This window comes from Natrix helvetica (genome assembly GCF_964273705.1).
Source record: "Natrix helvetica genome assembly, chromosome: 4".
NCBI classification, from domain to species: Eukaryota; Metazoa; Chordata; class Lepidosauria; order Squamata; family Natricidae; genus Natrix; species Natrix helvetica.
The window spans coordinates 151,141,022-151,156,338 of NC_138550.1; the positions used below are offsets into that span (position 1 = coordinate 151,141,022).

General features: G+C 36.7%; 1 protein-coding gene across 1 annotated transcript in view; it reads right to left on the reverse strand.

The window, feature by feature from the left end:
* CSMD3 (CUB and Sushi multiple domains 3) overlaps window positions 1-15,317 on the reverse strand; it is a gene marked incomplete at its 5' end in the record, with an annotated part of 706,489 nt that overhangs the window by 548,165 nt on the left and 143,007 nt on the right. Inside the window, one exon of the mRNA XM_081953230.1 lies at window positions 14,422-14,644. Within this exon, the coding sequence (XP_081809356.1) occupies window positions 14,422-14,644 (223 nt within the window). The remainder of the gene's footprint in view (window positions 1-14,421; window positions 14,645-15,317) is intronic.

A 15,317-nucleotide genomic window follows, 5' to 3' on the forward strand; every position in this document is an offset into this window, starting at 1 on the left:
TGAAAAGAAAAAAAGTATGGTTCATTGACATTGCTATGCCTGGTGATGCACGAATTGAAGATAAACAGCAAGAAAAAAATCACAAAATACCAGGACTTGCAAATTGAGGTTGAGCAACTGTGGAAAAAGAAATCATGTGTTGTCCCAATTGTAATTGGAGCCCTTGGAGCAATACCTAAAGGGCTACCTCGCTATTTTAAAATTCTAAATTTATCTGACTTGAACATTCTGACTCTACAAAAAAACCACCCTACTTGGAACAACTTATATTCTCCGACGTTACCTTAACAGTTCCCAGGTCCTTGGTTAAGACTCAAGCTGTTGAGCTACCAACCAGCCCCAAATGCTGTGAATCTCATCAAAGATTATCATCATCATCATCATCATCATCATCATCATCATCATCATCATCATCAATCCTCTGATGATGCCAAATGCAGACTCTGCAAAGAAGTTGATGAAACTGTTGACCACACATTCAGCTGCTGTAAAAAAATCGTGCAGACTGATTATAAATTGTGGCACAATTCAGTAGCACAAATGATCCACTGGAATTTGTGCAAAAATTATAATATTAAAACAACAACAAACTGGTGGGAACATAAGCCTGAAAAAGTCACCGAAAATCAGATGGTCAAGATCCTATGGGATTTTTGTATACAAATGGACAAAATACTGGCGCATAACACACCAGACGTTGAGAAAAATAAGATTACAATCATATACATCGCAATACCAGGTGATAGCAGGGTCGACAAGAAGGAACATGAAAAAATCGCGAAATACCAGGACTTAAAAATCGAAATTCAACGATTATGGCACAAACCAGCAGCGGTAATTCCAGTGGTAATCGGCACACTGGGTGCTATTCCAAAAGCACTGGAATTACATTTAAAACAGTTAAAAATTGACAAAATCACCATCAGTCAAATGCACTGCTGCACTGCTTGGATCCGCACACATATTATGAAAATACGTTACGATGTCCTAGGCCCCTGGGTGGGGCCCGACTAGTAATTAATGCCACATCCGGCGAAACAACTGGCCGCTGTGATACAATTCTGTTGATGCAATAATAATAATAATAATAATAATAATAATAATAATAATAAATAATAATAATAATAATAATAATAATAATAATAATAATAATAATAATAATAATAATAATAATAATAATAATAATAATAATAATAATAATAATAATAATAATAATAATAATAATAATAGATGTTAGAAAACTACTCCCAGACTTGCTGGGTTTATCTTATGGTCTCAGTGGTATTTTGATATTGAGTGCTTGTATGTTGTACAATTGGAAAATGTTTAAAACTAGAAGTGGTATAATTTGCTGGTTTATTGGATGTCCAAGAGAAAATAGATTACCCAAGTAGAGTAAGTTTATAGAGCTTACTCTACTGGGAAAAGTTTGATTACAAGCATGATGAGAATAAATTACTTCAGGAGTTGAAAGTGATTTGGCCTAGGAAATCTCTAGATATATTAGCTCTTCAGCTCAGGACCAGGTTAAGTGTTACAGCAGAGACTAAATCTCTTAACTTTCTCAGTACAATGAACATCATGAAATTTAATACAGTGAAGCTACAAAGTAAAGAAAGTTCAAGTACTACAACATATGTTTCTGTTGTTGTTAAATGAACACACCTATATCAATATTTAGCCTTAGGTTTACATTTTTTAAAAGTTACAGATATTTCTCGACTTATGCCACAATTGACCCCAAAATTTATGTTGCTAACTGAGTCAGTTGTTAAGTGAGTTTTGCCCCATTTTACAATTTTTCTTGTCAAGTTGTTAGGCGAATCACTGCAATTGTTAAGTAGGTAACATGGTTGTTAATTGAATCTGGCTTCCCCATTGGTTTTACTTGTCAGAAAAATCACAAAAAAGGGAGAAACATATGACCCCAGGACATTGCAACCATTATAAATATGACTCAGTTGCCAAGCATCTGAATTTTGATCTTGTGACTGAGGGGATGCTGCAAGGATCATAAATGTGAAAAATGGTCATCAATCAGTGCCATTGTAACTTTGAACAGTCACTAAATGAACTGTAAGTTTTCATTTTAGGATTATCTGTACTTTGAACTTGCCTTGGTAGAATTCATGCACAAATTTGTGCATATTAAAGAAATACACACCTAATATGTATGGATTTGTCTAGGCATTGAAAAAGCACTAATGCAAAAATTTGTGCAAATTTATTAAAAAATACAAATGGAGTAAAATTACCTTTTGGTTCCATCTTTAATTCTTTTGTGGAAAAATTATGATGCTAAAAAATTAATGTATTAGCAGTGAAATACTCTACCATCCATGCATACCTGGAAATAATTCCCACATAGTTCAATATTTTGTGCCCAAGTTGAATAGGCATAGGATTATAGATTCAAGAAGACTTACTGCTGACCAAATCCAAGCTCCATGAAACTCATTTCTGGGTCAATATATACATAGATCTATGTTGCCAATTATTTTACTCTTCTCTAATTACATGTCATAAAATATCTTCCTCCTTTAGCAAATGTTGCAATGAAAAGCTAATAACTGTTCAAGTGAACGAAAGGAAGGGTACAGGACTTTCAAGCTGTAATGAAGTAAGAAAGCCTCTGTGGTGTAATTGTTAAGGTGCTAGACTGCAACTCAAGAAGACAGGTTCTAGTTCTCCATTAGAAACCAGCTAAATAAGACACAAAATCGTCTCCCACAACATCCTAGCTGTCAATGACTTCTTCAGCTTCGACCACAATAATACATGGGCAAACAATAGATACAAGCTCAAGGTAAACGACTCCAAACTCGATTGCAGAAAATATGACTTCAACAACAGAGTGGTCAATGCCTGGAATGCTCTACCTGACACCGTTGTTACATCCTCTAACCCCCATAACTTTAACCTTAAACTGTCTACCATGGACCTTACCCTATTCCTAAGAGGTCGTAAAGGAGGTGTGCATAAGCGCACCAGCGTGCCTACCGCCCCTGTCCTACTGTCTCCATTTATCCATACCCACTTCCTGTATTCATGTACATGTTTATATTTATATTGTACATGTTTGACAGACAAACAAACAAATAAATGAGTTATCTTTGGCCAGTCATTCCTCATAGTCTGTTCTGTTCTGCGTCAAGCAAAGTGATCAACAAAATTCCTTGTTGCTTCCTCTATTGATGGTTTTGCTATAAGAAATAGGCAAGCACATTGCAAAGGCAAGCAGATCCTGATAAGGACTTCAATTCACCAATCTAAAAGTGGAATACTAGGAGAGACAAGCAACCTAGAACTAAGAAGAAATTTCCTGACAGTTAGAACGATTAACCACTCGAACAACTTGCCTCCAAAAGTTGTGAATTCTGCAACACTGGAAGTTTTTAAAAAGAGATTGGGCAACCATTTGTCTGAAATGGTATAGGGTTTCCTGCCTGAGCAGGGGGTTTGACTAGAAGACCTCAAAGGTCCTTTCCAACTCTTCTCTTCTATTCATTTCTTGTAACCTTAGAAAGATAGGACAGTGCTCCAGAGGGTTAACATCATTGCCCAGAGGATCATTGGTTGCCCTCTCCCTTCTCTGGAAGAGCTTTATAGCTCCCACTGCCTTAAGAAAGTTCAAAACATTCTTAAAGATTCATCTCATCCTGGGCACCCCTTTTTTGAACTATTACCATCTGGCAGATGGTTTAGGACAGGGGTGTCCAAACTTGGGAACTTTAAGTCTTGTGGACTTCAACTCCCAGAATTCCCCCAGCTGGCTGGGGAATTCTGGGAGTTGAAGTCCACAAGTCTTAAAGTTCCCAAGTTTGGACACCCCTGGTTTAGGACAATAAAAACATGAACATGAACATGAAAAACAACTTCTATCCCAGAGCAGTAACTATATTGAATTCTACTGTATAGTGCAGTATTAATGCAATATCCAGGTTTTTCAGTTCAATTGTATAGAATGTGAAGGATGTGTCTTTTTGTTTTATTTTTTATGTTTAATGTCCTCAGAAGATGACATTTAATTTCATTGTATGAGCTGCAAAGACGATAAAGTAAACTAAAAAAAAAAAAGATAGAAAACACGATAAAGCAGCAGCATTTACTATTGTAATTGTATTTCAGAAAGTCACTGGAAGTCCTAAAATAGAGGGCTTTAACAAGTGAGCACTGCCATGCACTTTTCACTGTATATTCACTGTATATTCATTGCCACAGGCCTGGAGGCATTGGGAGTCAACTCAGGGGGCTGCTACCAGGGATGGGATTCTACTGGTTCGGACCAGTTCAGGTGAACCTGTAGCTCCAACTATCAGCTGGGAGTGAACAGGTTCGCTCTGACTTTCAGCTGGACCCGCCCGCCTGCCCCTATGCTATACTCATCTATATTCCCTTTTCTGAAGCCCAGATGATAGGCGCAGCAGAGTGGATTGCTGCGCCTCAGCTGTTTTCCTCCCCAGCGGTAATGCAGAAGGTAATTTCTCTGCACGCTGTGCACGCGGGTGCAAAGTGCATCAGGCACGTGCGTGAGCAAGGCGCACACTCAGCAGAGCGGTTGTTAAACTGGTAGGATCCCACCCCTGTTTGCTATCATGAGTTGGCTCTCTTGCCAATATATTTTTTGTGTGTTTTATGTTTTCTAAATTTTTAAAGAATACAGTTTTTGATGTGTTTATTTTTGCACACGTCTCAGAGCCACATTTGTGAGATGGACAGCCATGTCATTTTGATAAATAAATAAATGTTGTTGTGTTATATTTAGGATTTGGCATTCTTGCTAAATACTGCTTTGGGGAAAAAAATCTATCACAAAATAGTCTGTTGCATTATAGGTTCCAAGAATCTGCCTTTTCATCTCGGACATAAATTTGCTTTGCCTAATCAAATGGCCTGCTTGGAATGCAATCAACACACTTATAGCAAGGAAACTTTCAGAGAGTCTGAACGTTTTTGCAGATGTCACCTTGAATTAGTGGATGGTGGTAGGAAATGCTTACATTTATCCTTAAAGTATAAAATCTACACCTAATGCAAGGATCCAAGTATAGTAACTGAAATCAAAAACTGTTGAATTGCAAGGAATGAGGAAGCAGAGTTGAAAGAACTTAACTTAAGGAGAAAATCAAAGCTTGATTTCCATAATTGCAAAAGACAAGAAATTATCAGAACAGCGTCAAGGTAGAGACTCTCATTAACACAGTATGTTGCATTATGTTTTTAATTGTACATCGTGTTGTGCCTTGAAGAGGCTTTGTAGAGTAAATCAGAAGGGGAGTGTAAATATATTTTAAAAAGAATGGTTTAGTCTGAATGTTCATTGTTTGATGCTGCGTGGAAATTGATTTTAATAATAAAAATAGGCAGTAAATTTTCTTATCTTATATACTATATATTGCTAATGCCTACGTTAAACAGTCTTCAAATATGTCACAATAGATCACAGGACCAATTGAATTTCAGTTTTCTAATTCAGACGACTCATTTGTGTATTGAAAATGAGAATGAGTTTTTGCCCATTTTTGAAGACATTTGTAAACTGCGTTGTACTTGCAAAAAAAAAATGTCCACAACATTCGCATTCATATGTATTTGAATTATAAAACTTATATTATAATATAGTTTAAGAAAATATTAAGAGAGGGATGTCAATTGTAACGTTCTGAAAAATATTGTTTTCCATGATGGTGTTTTCCCCTCCAATAGAGGTTTTTGAACTATGGCCAGAGGTCGATACCTCCTGGTATGGTATTGTACGCTAGAAGAGGTAGTAAAAATCTGGCATACCAGATAGGACCAGTAGTAATGGTGGCCTGGCCACACCCCCGAACTTCATCAGAAGCTTTTCTTTAAAAAAAAGTTTTTTTCCCCCTGCCAGTTCAGGCAAGAGAAGAAAAGCCTTAAAAATAAAAGAGAGGGTGGGGAGGGGGGAGGGAGAGAGGGAGGGAGGGAGGAAAGGGAAGGGAAGGGAAGAGAGATAAAAAAGGGAAAGAACTTACTTTGCAGCCGGGAGGTTTAGCAAAGGAGAAAAACAAATGCTATCACTTTAAATCAGAACTGAGCATGCCTAGCTGTGGAATTCTGGGAGTTGAAGTCCACAAGTCTTAATGCTACAAACTTTAAATTGAAACCTGCTTTAAATTGAAAAGCTGCTCCGAAGGAGGTTTGCAATATGACATTCAGCAGTTTGTTTCTAGTTCAGCTAAACAACAAACGGGATAAAAGGTAGGATTCTTATATAGTTCTATGTGTTTGAAGTTTTAGGATTTGTGCAATATGGGTTTTGTGTTTCTAAAAAGGTTTGGATCATTCCCTGCTTGTGAATGGAGCCAAATGTAGAATAAGCCTTTCTGGGAGTAATATTTTTTTTTTTGGGGGGGGGGGGTTGGTTGCTTCCCACAGAGGCAAGAGAGAAAGAAAGAAAGAAAGAAAGAAAGAAAGAAAGAAAGAAAGAAAGAAAGAAAGAAAGAAAGAAAGAAAGAAAGAAAGGTATATGGTATATGGGAGCCAAGGTAATGCAGTGGTTAGAGTGCAGTACTGCAGGCTACTTTAGCTGACTGCTAGCTGTAGTTTGGCAGTTCAAATCTCACCGGCTCAAGGTTGACTCATCCTTCCGAGGTTGGTAAAATGAGGACCCAGGTTGTTGGAGGCAACTCTGTAAACGATTTAGAGAGGGCTGTAAAAGCACTATGAAGCAGTATATAAGTCTATTGCTATTGCTATTGCTATACATTCTTTGGTCATCCTGTACTTCAGCAGCCCACAATTTTTGGGACTGGTTCTGTGGAGGACAGTTTTCTGTGGATCAGGGGAAGGTGTGATTTCGTGCACTGTCTGAACCCTGCACGGGCGAGGATGGGGCTTTGCTCACTTGTGTGACCCAGTTCCTGGCAGGCCACAGACAACATGTAATTCACAGCAATCCCATTAATATTCTTTTTTTAAGTTTGGTCCAATAATTAATTGGAATGGTAATGGTTAAAAATAGTTAATGAATATAAAATTGTGTTATCATTTATTTTTATGTATAGAGATGTTTGAACTGTCATTATTTCTTTTTCTTCCTTGCCGCACTGAATTCCCCATGGCTAATATTACACTTCTTCCGAGTTCTCTGCATGTAAGCAGTGGTCAAAGTCGTATTACTATATGAAGAAAATCAATGCATCTGTGTTTAGTAGTTCAAAGGTGTGTCAAAAATGCTGAGCACTTAATTTGCTCCTAATCATTTCAGACTGTTTGCTCAGCTGGTCAATTTAAACAGAGAAGAAGCAGTGGAGAGAGAAATAAATTACTTGGACCCTTATGTGCAGTGATTATGTGCTTTTTTGGAAAGACCCCCGAGGAGCTGAAAAACTCAAGAAGCCTGTGTTTATAAAGGAACATCAGAAAAATCAATGTCTGACAGGAAATGTGTAGACAACTTCTTTTCTGACTCTACAGAGTCAGGTCACTGTTTTCTTTACATTTGTAAAGAAAAGTTTTAAAAAGACAAATGTAAAGTTAAATCACTTAGAGCACTTAAACATCCCCATTTGAATTTTGGGTGGATTCTCTTACTGTCCCTTTAAGGTTTTGAATTTGAGTTGAATTCAGGTGATATAAATATATGAAAACATTTGGGTGGCTATTGCAGATTGTAGGTATGTAGGCAGATAGGCAGGCAACCAAGCAGATAGATAGATAGATAGATAGATAGATAGATAGATAGATAGATAGATAGATAGATAGATAGATAGATAGATAGATAGATAGATGATTGATAGATAGATAGATAGATAGATAGATAGATAGATAGATAGATAGATAGATAGATAGATAGATAGATAGATAGATAGATAGATAGATAGATAGGCAGGCAGGCAGGCAGGCAGGCAGGCAGGCAGGCAGGCAGGCATAGAATCATTAAATCTATTGGCAGCTTGTTTCAGAAGTTAAGCAGACATCAAAGTGGAAAATAGAATAATAGATCAGTGACTAAGGAACCAAAGAAAGGGGTGTATCCAAGAACAGGCCAAGGTTGAAGATTTGAATACATAGTGAGGTGACCATGTCAAAATAGTAGCCTTGATGAAGGGTTTCTCAGATAGAGGGAATCAGCCCATGCCCATACCAAGTTGGACGTGGATTACTTTATTAGAATGGAATAGAGCTGGAAGGTATATTGGAGGCATATTGCTCAAGCAGGAGACCCTATTCTATTTCAGACAAGTGTTTGTCTAATCTCTTCTTTAAAGCTTTCAGGGATGAAGCACCCACATCTTCTGAAGGTAAATTGTTCCATTGCTTAAAAAGTTTATCCTTAATTCCAAGTTGCTTCTCTCCATGATTAGTTTCCATCCATTGAATTGTTTGAATTGAATAATCCATTGAATTATTGATTTATCTGAAAAGTAATGCCACGATTGGCAGACATGCATTACAAAATATTACAAAAACAAGTGAGGCAGTAGATATTGGGATTTGACCACTGCATTATCCAGTTTAAAAGACCAAATTTTGTGGCCATATAGAATAATATCTCTATATTAGAGGGACAACCAGAAGGCTTTTAAAGTCACCCCAAATCCAGACAAAATTAGAGAAGCGAGCTGCCGTGGTACAAACATGTGGTCCGAGCTGATAATGGAAACCATTGTGAGGTGGGCACTCAGCGTAGATGGCCAGCAGCCCCGAGGACAATCAAAAAAGTGATGAATGAAGATATGCAAGCCATGGGCATGTGCCCTGCCAATGCTGCAGACTGGACAAAGTGGTGGGCAAAATGCAAAACTGTGGACCCCACGATAGAGAGATTATAACTCACAGAACAAGAAGATTAGAGGGATCAGAGATAAAGATCAGAGTTTTAAAGAGAGGATTCAGGCAAGGATGCTTTCACTTGTACAAGCGACTATTACAAACTAACCAATGCCAATTAATGGGGTGGGGAGGACAGGAGAGAAAGAAAACTGAGTCTCCAACACCTTAGTTTGAGACATCGAAGAGAGGGTGATAAAAACTTATATAGCTATTTACTGAGCATTAAATTAGAAGAAGAACAAGTGAAGGAAACAATGATAGCCTGGGCAAAAAAAAATTTTGGTTATACAATAGAACTAGCAAAACGGCAGCAATCATGGGATAGAAATTACAAACTAACAATGTCAACTGTGTACAAAGAGAATTTGTATAAGATGTTCTACAGATGGCATTTCCCACTGGCAAGATGTTTAAAGATAAATCAGCTAAATTTTGGAAATGTCATCAGACACCTGGCTCATACGTGGTGGACATGTGTAGAAGCTAAAAAATATTGGATAAAAATATGCACGTGGTTGGAAAAGATGATATAACAACATATTGACTTGAAACCTGAAATATTCCTGTTGGAGATCTTACCAGAAACTTATAATACAATACAATACAATACAATAGTAGAGTTGGAAGGGACCTTGGAGATCTTCTAGTCCAACGCCCTGCCTAGGCAGGAAACCCTATACCGTTTCAGACAAATAGCTATCCAACATCTTCTTAAAGACTTCCAGTGTTGGGGCATTCACAACTTCTGGAGGCAAGCTGTTCCACTGATTAATGGTTCTAACTGTCAGGAAATTTCTCCTCAGTTCTAAGTTGCTTCTCTCCTTGATTAGTTTCCACCCATTGCTTCTTGTTCTACCCTCAGGTGCCTTGGAGAATAGTTTGACTCCCTCTTCTTTGTGGCAACCCCTGAGATATTGGAACAATGCTATCATGTCTCCCCTAATCCTTCTTTCTCTTAAGCTAAACATACCCAGTTCCTGCAACCGTTCTTCATGTGTTTTAGTCTCCAGTCCCCTAATCATCTTTGTTGCTCTTCTCTGCACTCTTTCTAGAGTCTCCACATCTTTTTTACATCGTGGCGACCAGAACTGAATGCAGTATTCCAAGTGTGGCCTTACCAAGGAATTATAAAGTGGTATTAACACTTCACGTGATCTTGATTATAGTAAAGAAAATGTCTATTTGATTATTCATGTAATAACTGCAGCTAGAATTGTATTTGCACAAAACTGGAAAAGTGAAGAGATTCCCACAGAGGAGAATATAATAAAAAATATATTAGAATGTGCAGAAATAAATAGATTAACATTGGCAACTAAAGGGAAAGAACAAACTGGTTATTATGTGATATGGGAAACATTTTATCAATGGTTAGAGGATAAAAATTAGAAACAAAAGTAGATGAGTAAAATATAGAAAATAGTTAAGAGAGTTAATAAGAGTTAAGCAAACTAAGAAGAGGAATATAAAGTAGATATTTAATGTATTGAAATTAAGCTAAGAATAGATTAAATAATTAATATGATTGTAAATTTTAACTGTTGTTGCACAAACATGTGTATCCAGATGACAAACTGTTTAAGGAAAGATGGATTATTTGTACTAAAATAAAAAAAAATAAAAATTTTAAAAACGTTTTAGACATTTGTTAGCGTTGTTTTAACTTTAGTATAATCACATTATTCCTGCTGCTTTTATTATTTAATTGTCTTGTCCTATGTATCTATACAGTAGTGTGTACAGTGTGTAAATGAGATTTTTTTGTTGCAATGAATAGCAATAAACAAATTGAAGTTTTGAATATCCCTTTCTGATATTTTTTCTTCTGATTACATTAATTATAACAATGGAGTATTTATTTCCCCGTTATTATCTACTAATTTATGTAAACTCTATGTAGGCAACAGGTACATTCTTGTTCCTTTTCAACACATCAGAAAGGCATTTGATTCTTTAGCTCCCAGCTAAAAATTTTAATATTGGCTATATCACTCCTATATCACAGTCGTAATAATAGTTTTCACAATTTAAGTAGGCCATTCTAATATATTTTGTGTCTTTCAACCAGTGATTACATTTGGAATTTTGAGCTCATGTTATAGTCATTCTTTTTGGATACTTAATCACCATCCACCAAATTGTTTCCCTATGGTACAGTAATTCCTCCGTCACTCTGCAGTAGCCATAATTTCTTTTATTTTAATAGCAATATCAATAGCACTTAGACTTTTACACCGCTTTACAGTGGTGTAAAAGCCCTCTCTAAGCAGTTTACAGAGTCAGTTTATTGCCCCAACAATCTGGCTCCTCATTTTACCAACCTCAGAAGGATGGAAGGCTAAGTCAACCTTGAGCCTGGTGATATTTGAACTCTCAAATTGCAGGCAGCCGGCAGGCACAAGAAGCAGCCTGCAGTACTGCACTCTAATCACTGCGCCACCGCAGCTCTAATAAAACGTAAAGGAAGCTAACAGAATGCCTTCCATAGGGCATTCATGAAATTACTTTCATGAAATGTAGGGAAATGTAGGGAATCTACAGCATAAGTAATAAACATAGATGTTCATTACAGGCCACAAAGATGTCAAAAGGAGTATGTGTTCATCATGATACAATTGTGCAAATTGCACAATTATGTAATTTGTATCACATGCATTATGCCATTTAATAAAAGTACATAAGTCATATCATTTATACAATATCCATGGCAACAGAAAACAGCAGTACTAGCAGTGGTATTTCTAACCATCAAGCATGCTTACAAAAACTGCCAAGAAATACGTAAAGGAAATTCTCAAGCAACCCAAGGACCAGGTAGATACAAGTCTATTTCACCAAGGAAGAAAACATTTGCAAATATGGAGGGGGGAAATGTGGCACAATACTAAGAAAAAATACACTTTGCCCAGAAATTATGCTGTTGAGCAACACAAACTAATAATCAGTCTGATTTGAGTCTCCATGTACAAAAAGGCAAAAAAATTTTTTTTTTCAATTTTTCAATTTTATTAACAAACATGTAAAATACATACACACAAAACTTAGACGTACAACACATTTACATAATGCAATACAAACAGGAGCTTCCTGTTCTTTCTAATAGCAATTATCAATCGATACCGCTCACCTTATATTATTTCTCCTTCTATTGTATTTCATTTGAATTTCACCATTCATAACTCTCTTATTTTACTCATAACTATTATTTTTCAGTTTTGTTATATTCCTTCATTGATTCTTGTTTCTTTCCTCCATCCACCTATACCATTTATCCCATATCTGATAGAATTCTGATTGTTCTTTTCCCTGAATTTCTTTAGTTAATTTGTCCATTTCAGCACAGTCCATAACCTTTCTTATTATTTCATCTTTGCTTGGAGTTAGTTTGTTTTTCCATTTCTGGGCAAAAGCAATCCTCGCCGCCGTAATTATATGTAGTATTAAATACTGGATTTCTTTTTTGTGTTTTGCAGACATTATTCCTAATAAAAAAATTTCAGGTTTCCATTCTATTTTAAGCCCCGTTATTGCCTCCAGCCAATTTTTTATCTTTTTCCAAAAAATTTTAGCTTCCTCATAGGTCCACCATAAATGGTAATATGTTCCATGTATCAATTCACATTTCCAACATTTTGGGGAGGTATTTGTTGAGATTTTAGCTAACCTTGTTGGTGCCATCTATAAAACATTTTGTACTGGTTTTCCTTGTATGCAACTGATAATGTCATTTTTAAGTTTGTTCTCCAAAGTTTTTCCCATTTGTCTAATTCAATATTATAGCCAAAGTTCTGTGCCCATTTTATCATTTGTTCTTTCACAATTCCCTCTTCCATTTTATACTTCAGGAGAAATTTATATATTCTCCCTATCTTCTTTCTATCTGAGCTTTGAATAATTTTATCCAATTTGTGTGGTTCTGTTTCAATGTCATATAATTTGGTATCTTTATTGTATTTTGCTTTGATTTGAAGGTAAGTTAGCCAGTCCACTTTCATGTTCTGTTCTGCCAATTCTTCAATTGTTTTTAAATTTCTCTGTCTATCAATGAAGTCTCTATATCTTAGCATTTTGTTCAAATCTATAAAATTTGGATGGGTCGTCATTTCTGTCGGTGATAGCCAATTCGGAATTTTCACATAGTGGATTTTTTTATTATTATTTTTAGCCATTTTTTCAATAACACTCTTCTAATTAAATGATTTTGAAAGTATTTGTGTGTTTTATTTTTATCATCCCATAGGAATGTATGCCAGCCTGCTTGCAAATCATGGCCTTCCAAAAGGCAAAAAAAAAATAATTGAAGTGATTCTATTTTTTCTGCAATATCGTTAAACAAACAAAAAATGTTGTGTGTAGACAGACACATGGTATATGAAAGATAGTTGATATAGATACATGATGTAATAGAATATTTACTCTTTTATTAGATCTAACTGCACTAGGACATACCATCTGCAGCTAAACATGCATTCAGTATCTTCTATTTGGATAGTCATTAAATCATAGGATAGCCAGATAGAAACACACACATGCAGAGAGATACACAGACATAATGTATATATGGAGTTGGAATTATAAGTAAAGAGTCCTCCACACATGCGTGCTAGTCATTTCCAGCTCTAGGGGTGGCGCTCATCTCTGTTTCTAAGCCGAAGGGCCAGTGCTGTCCAAAGATGTCTCCGTACTCATGCGGTCAGCATGACTAAATTCCGAAGGCACACAGAACTTTGTTACCTTCCCCCCAATAATGGTTTCTATTTTTCTACTAGCATTTTTTCATGCTTTCGAACTGTTAGGTTGGTAGAAGCTGAGACAAGTAACGGGAGCTCACTCCGTTACATAGTGCTAGAGATTTGAACTGTTGAACTCCCAATCTTCTGATCGACAAGCTCAGCATCTTAGCCACTGAGCCATCGTGTCCCTTATTGGAATTATAGAATTTCATATATGAATATGGAATTTATATATGGAAATAAGGGGCAAATGCATACTAATTTTCTTAGTAGTTTCCAAACATCAGAACCTGAGCTTTTCAATGTGTGATCACATTTAAGAAAAAGAGGTGTCCATTGACTGATCTTCAAACACTTCATATATAGGTCATACATTTTAATATGACTGTGTCAATGTATATAGTAGAGCACTTATAAGTATGCCATTTTACACAAAAGTGTATGTGTTTATGTCAAATTGAGTTGTCAGCTAGAACTGAGTGGGCCCTGATACCCTGTTTACCCAAAGACCCAACCGGAAAATAAACCCAGCATTTTTCAGGATGCTCATAATATAAGCCCTACCCCAAAAATAAGCCCCAGTTAAGATCATCGGCCAGACAGATGCCATTAGTACTGTATTTCCCCAAAATAAGACCTAACAAGAAAATAAACCCTAATGCATCTTTTGGAGAGAAAAAATAATATAAGACCCAGTCTTATTTTGGGGGGAAACCCGGTATATTTGAGTAAATCTCATTGTGTAATTTTAATTTAGGAAAATAAGAAGGAATGTTAACCATTGGGAGCAATGTGATAGCATTAATTCTGAATGTTGCCAGAAAAGATTAAGCCACGGTTTTAATTTGTACCAAGAATGATTTCACAAGATAAAAAGAGTATTTACCTTGTCCTGAAGTTTGCTGGTTGAGGATGCCCATCATATAATGATAAATAGTCATATTCTTCTTCTAGAGCAAAAGACTGAAATACTATCTGTATTCTATTTCTTTCTTCTGCAATTATGACCCACGTACAGTTTGCACCGTTTGGATATCCATATGGAAAGCCTGGACTTTCTATAGTTCCATTGAGTCCTTTTAAAGTTCCACCACATGTATAAATAAATCCTGCAAAAAAAAAAAGAAGGGATTATATACTAGGAGCTTTTACAAATACTTTATCGTTTAAAATAAATGTTTAACAGATTCTGTACATTTATTCTGAGAGGATATATACTTTGGGCAGATGGAGGACCTGTTAGACCTACTTCCCTTAAAATGTTACTTTCCATTGAAACTTCCAAACGCATACAGGCAGTAAGTTCTAATACAGGTTCAAAAAACTCTTTTAGTGGTCCTCCTGACTTTAACCTAGCATACTACAGAGGTGGTATAGAGCCCATTCGGACCGGTTCAGCCCTGGCTTGCCTTCCCCTCTGCCACCGGCCATAGGAGGAAGGTAAGGTCGTGGGACGAAGAAAGAGGCGGTCGTGAGAGACGAAGCGGGAAGATTGAGTATGGACAAGGGCCTCTGAAGGAGGGGAAATGGGGCGACAGATGGCAAAGGGAGAGTGGGAGGCATGCAGGGGGAGGCCTTTGACAGATTTTGAGTTTAGCCACCTCAGACCCTGGTCAGAAAATAATACATAGAAAGACTGCAATAGCTGTAAGTTCTTTTTTTTTTAGCACTGGGTCTGTGGCCGTGACTTGGTGGGGATCATGTGACTGAGTGGGCATGGCATGAGTGATGTCAAGTTGGCCATGCCCACTGAGTCTCATGACCACCCCACCAAGCCACGCC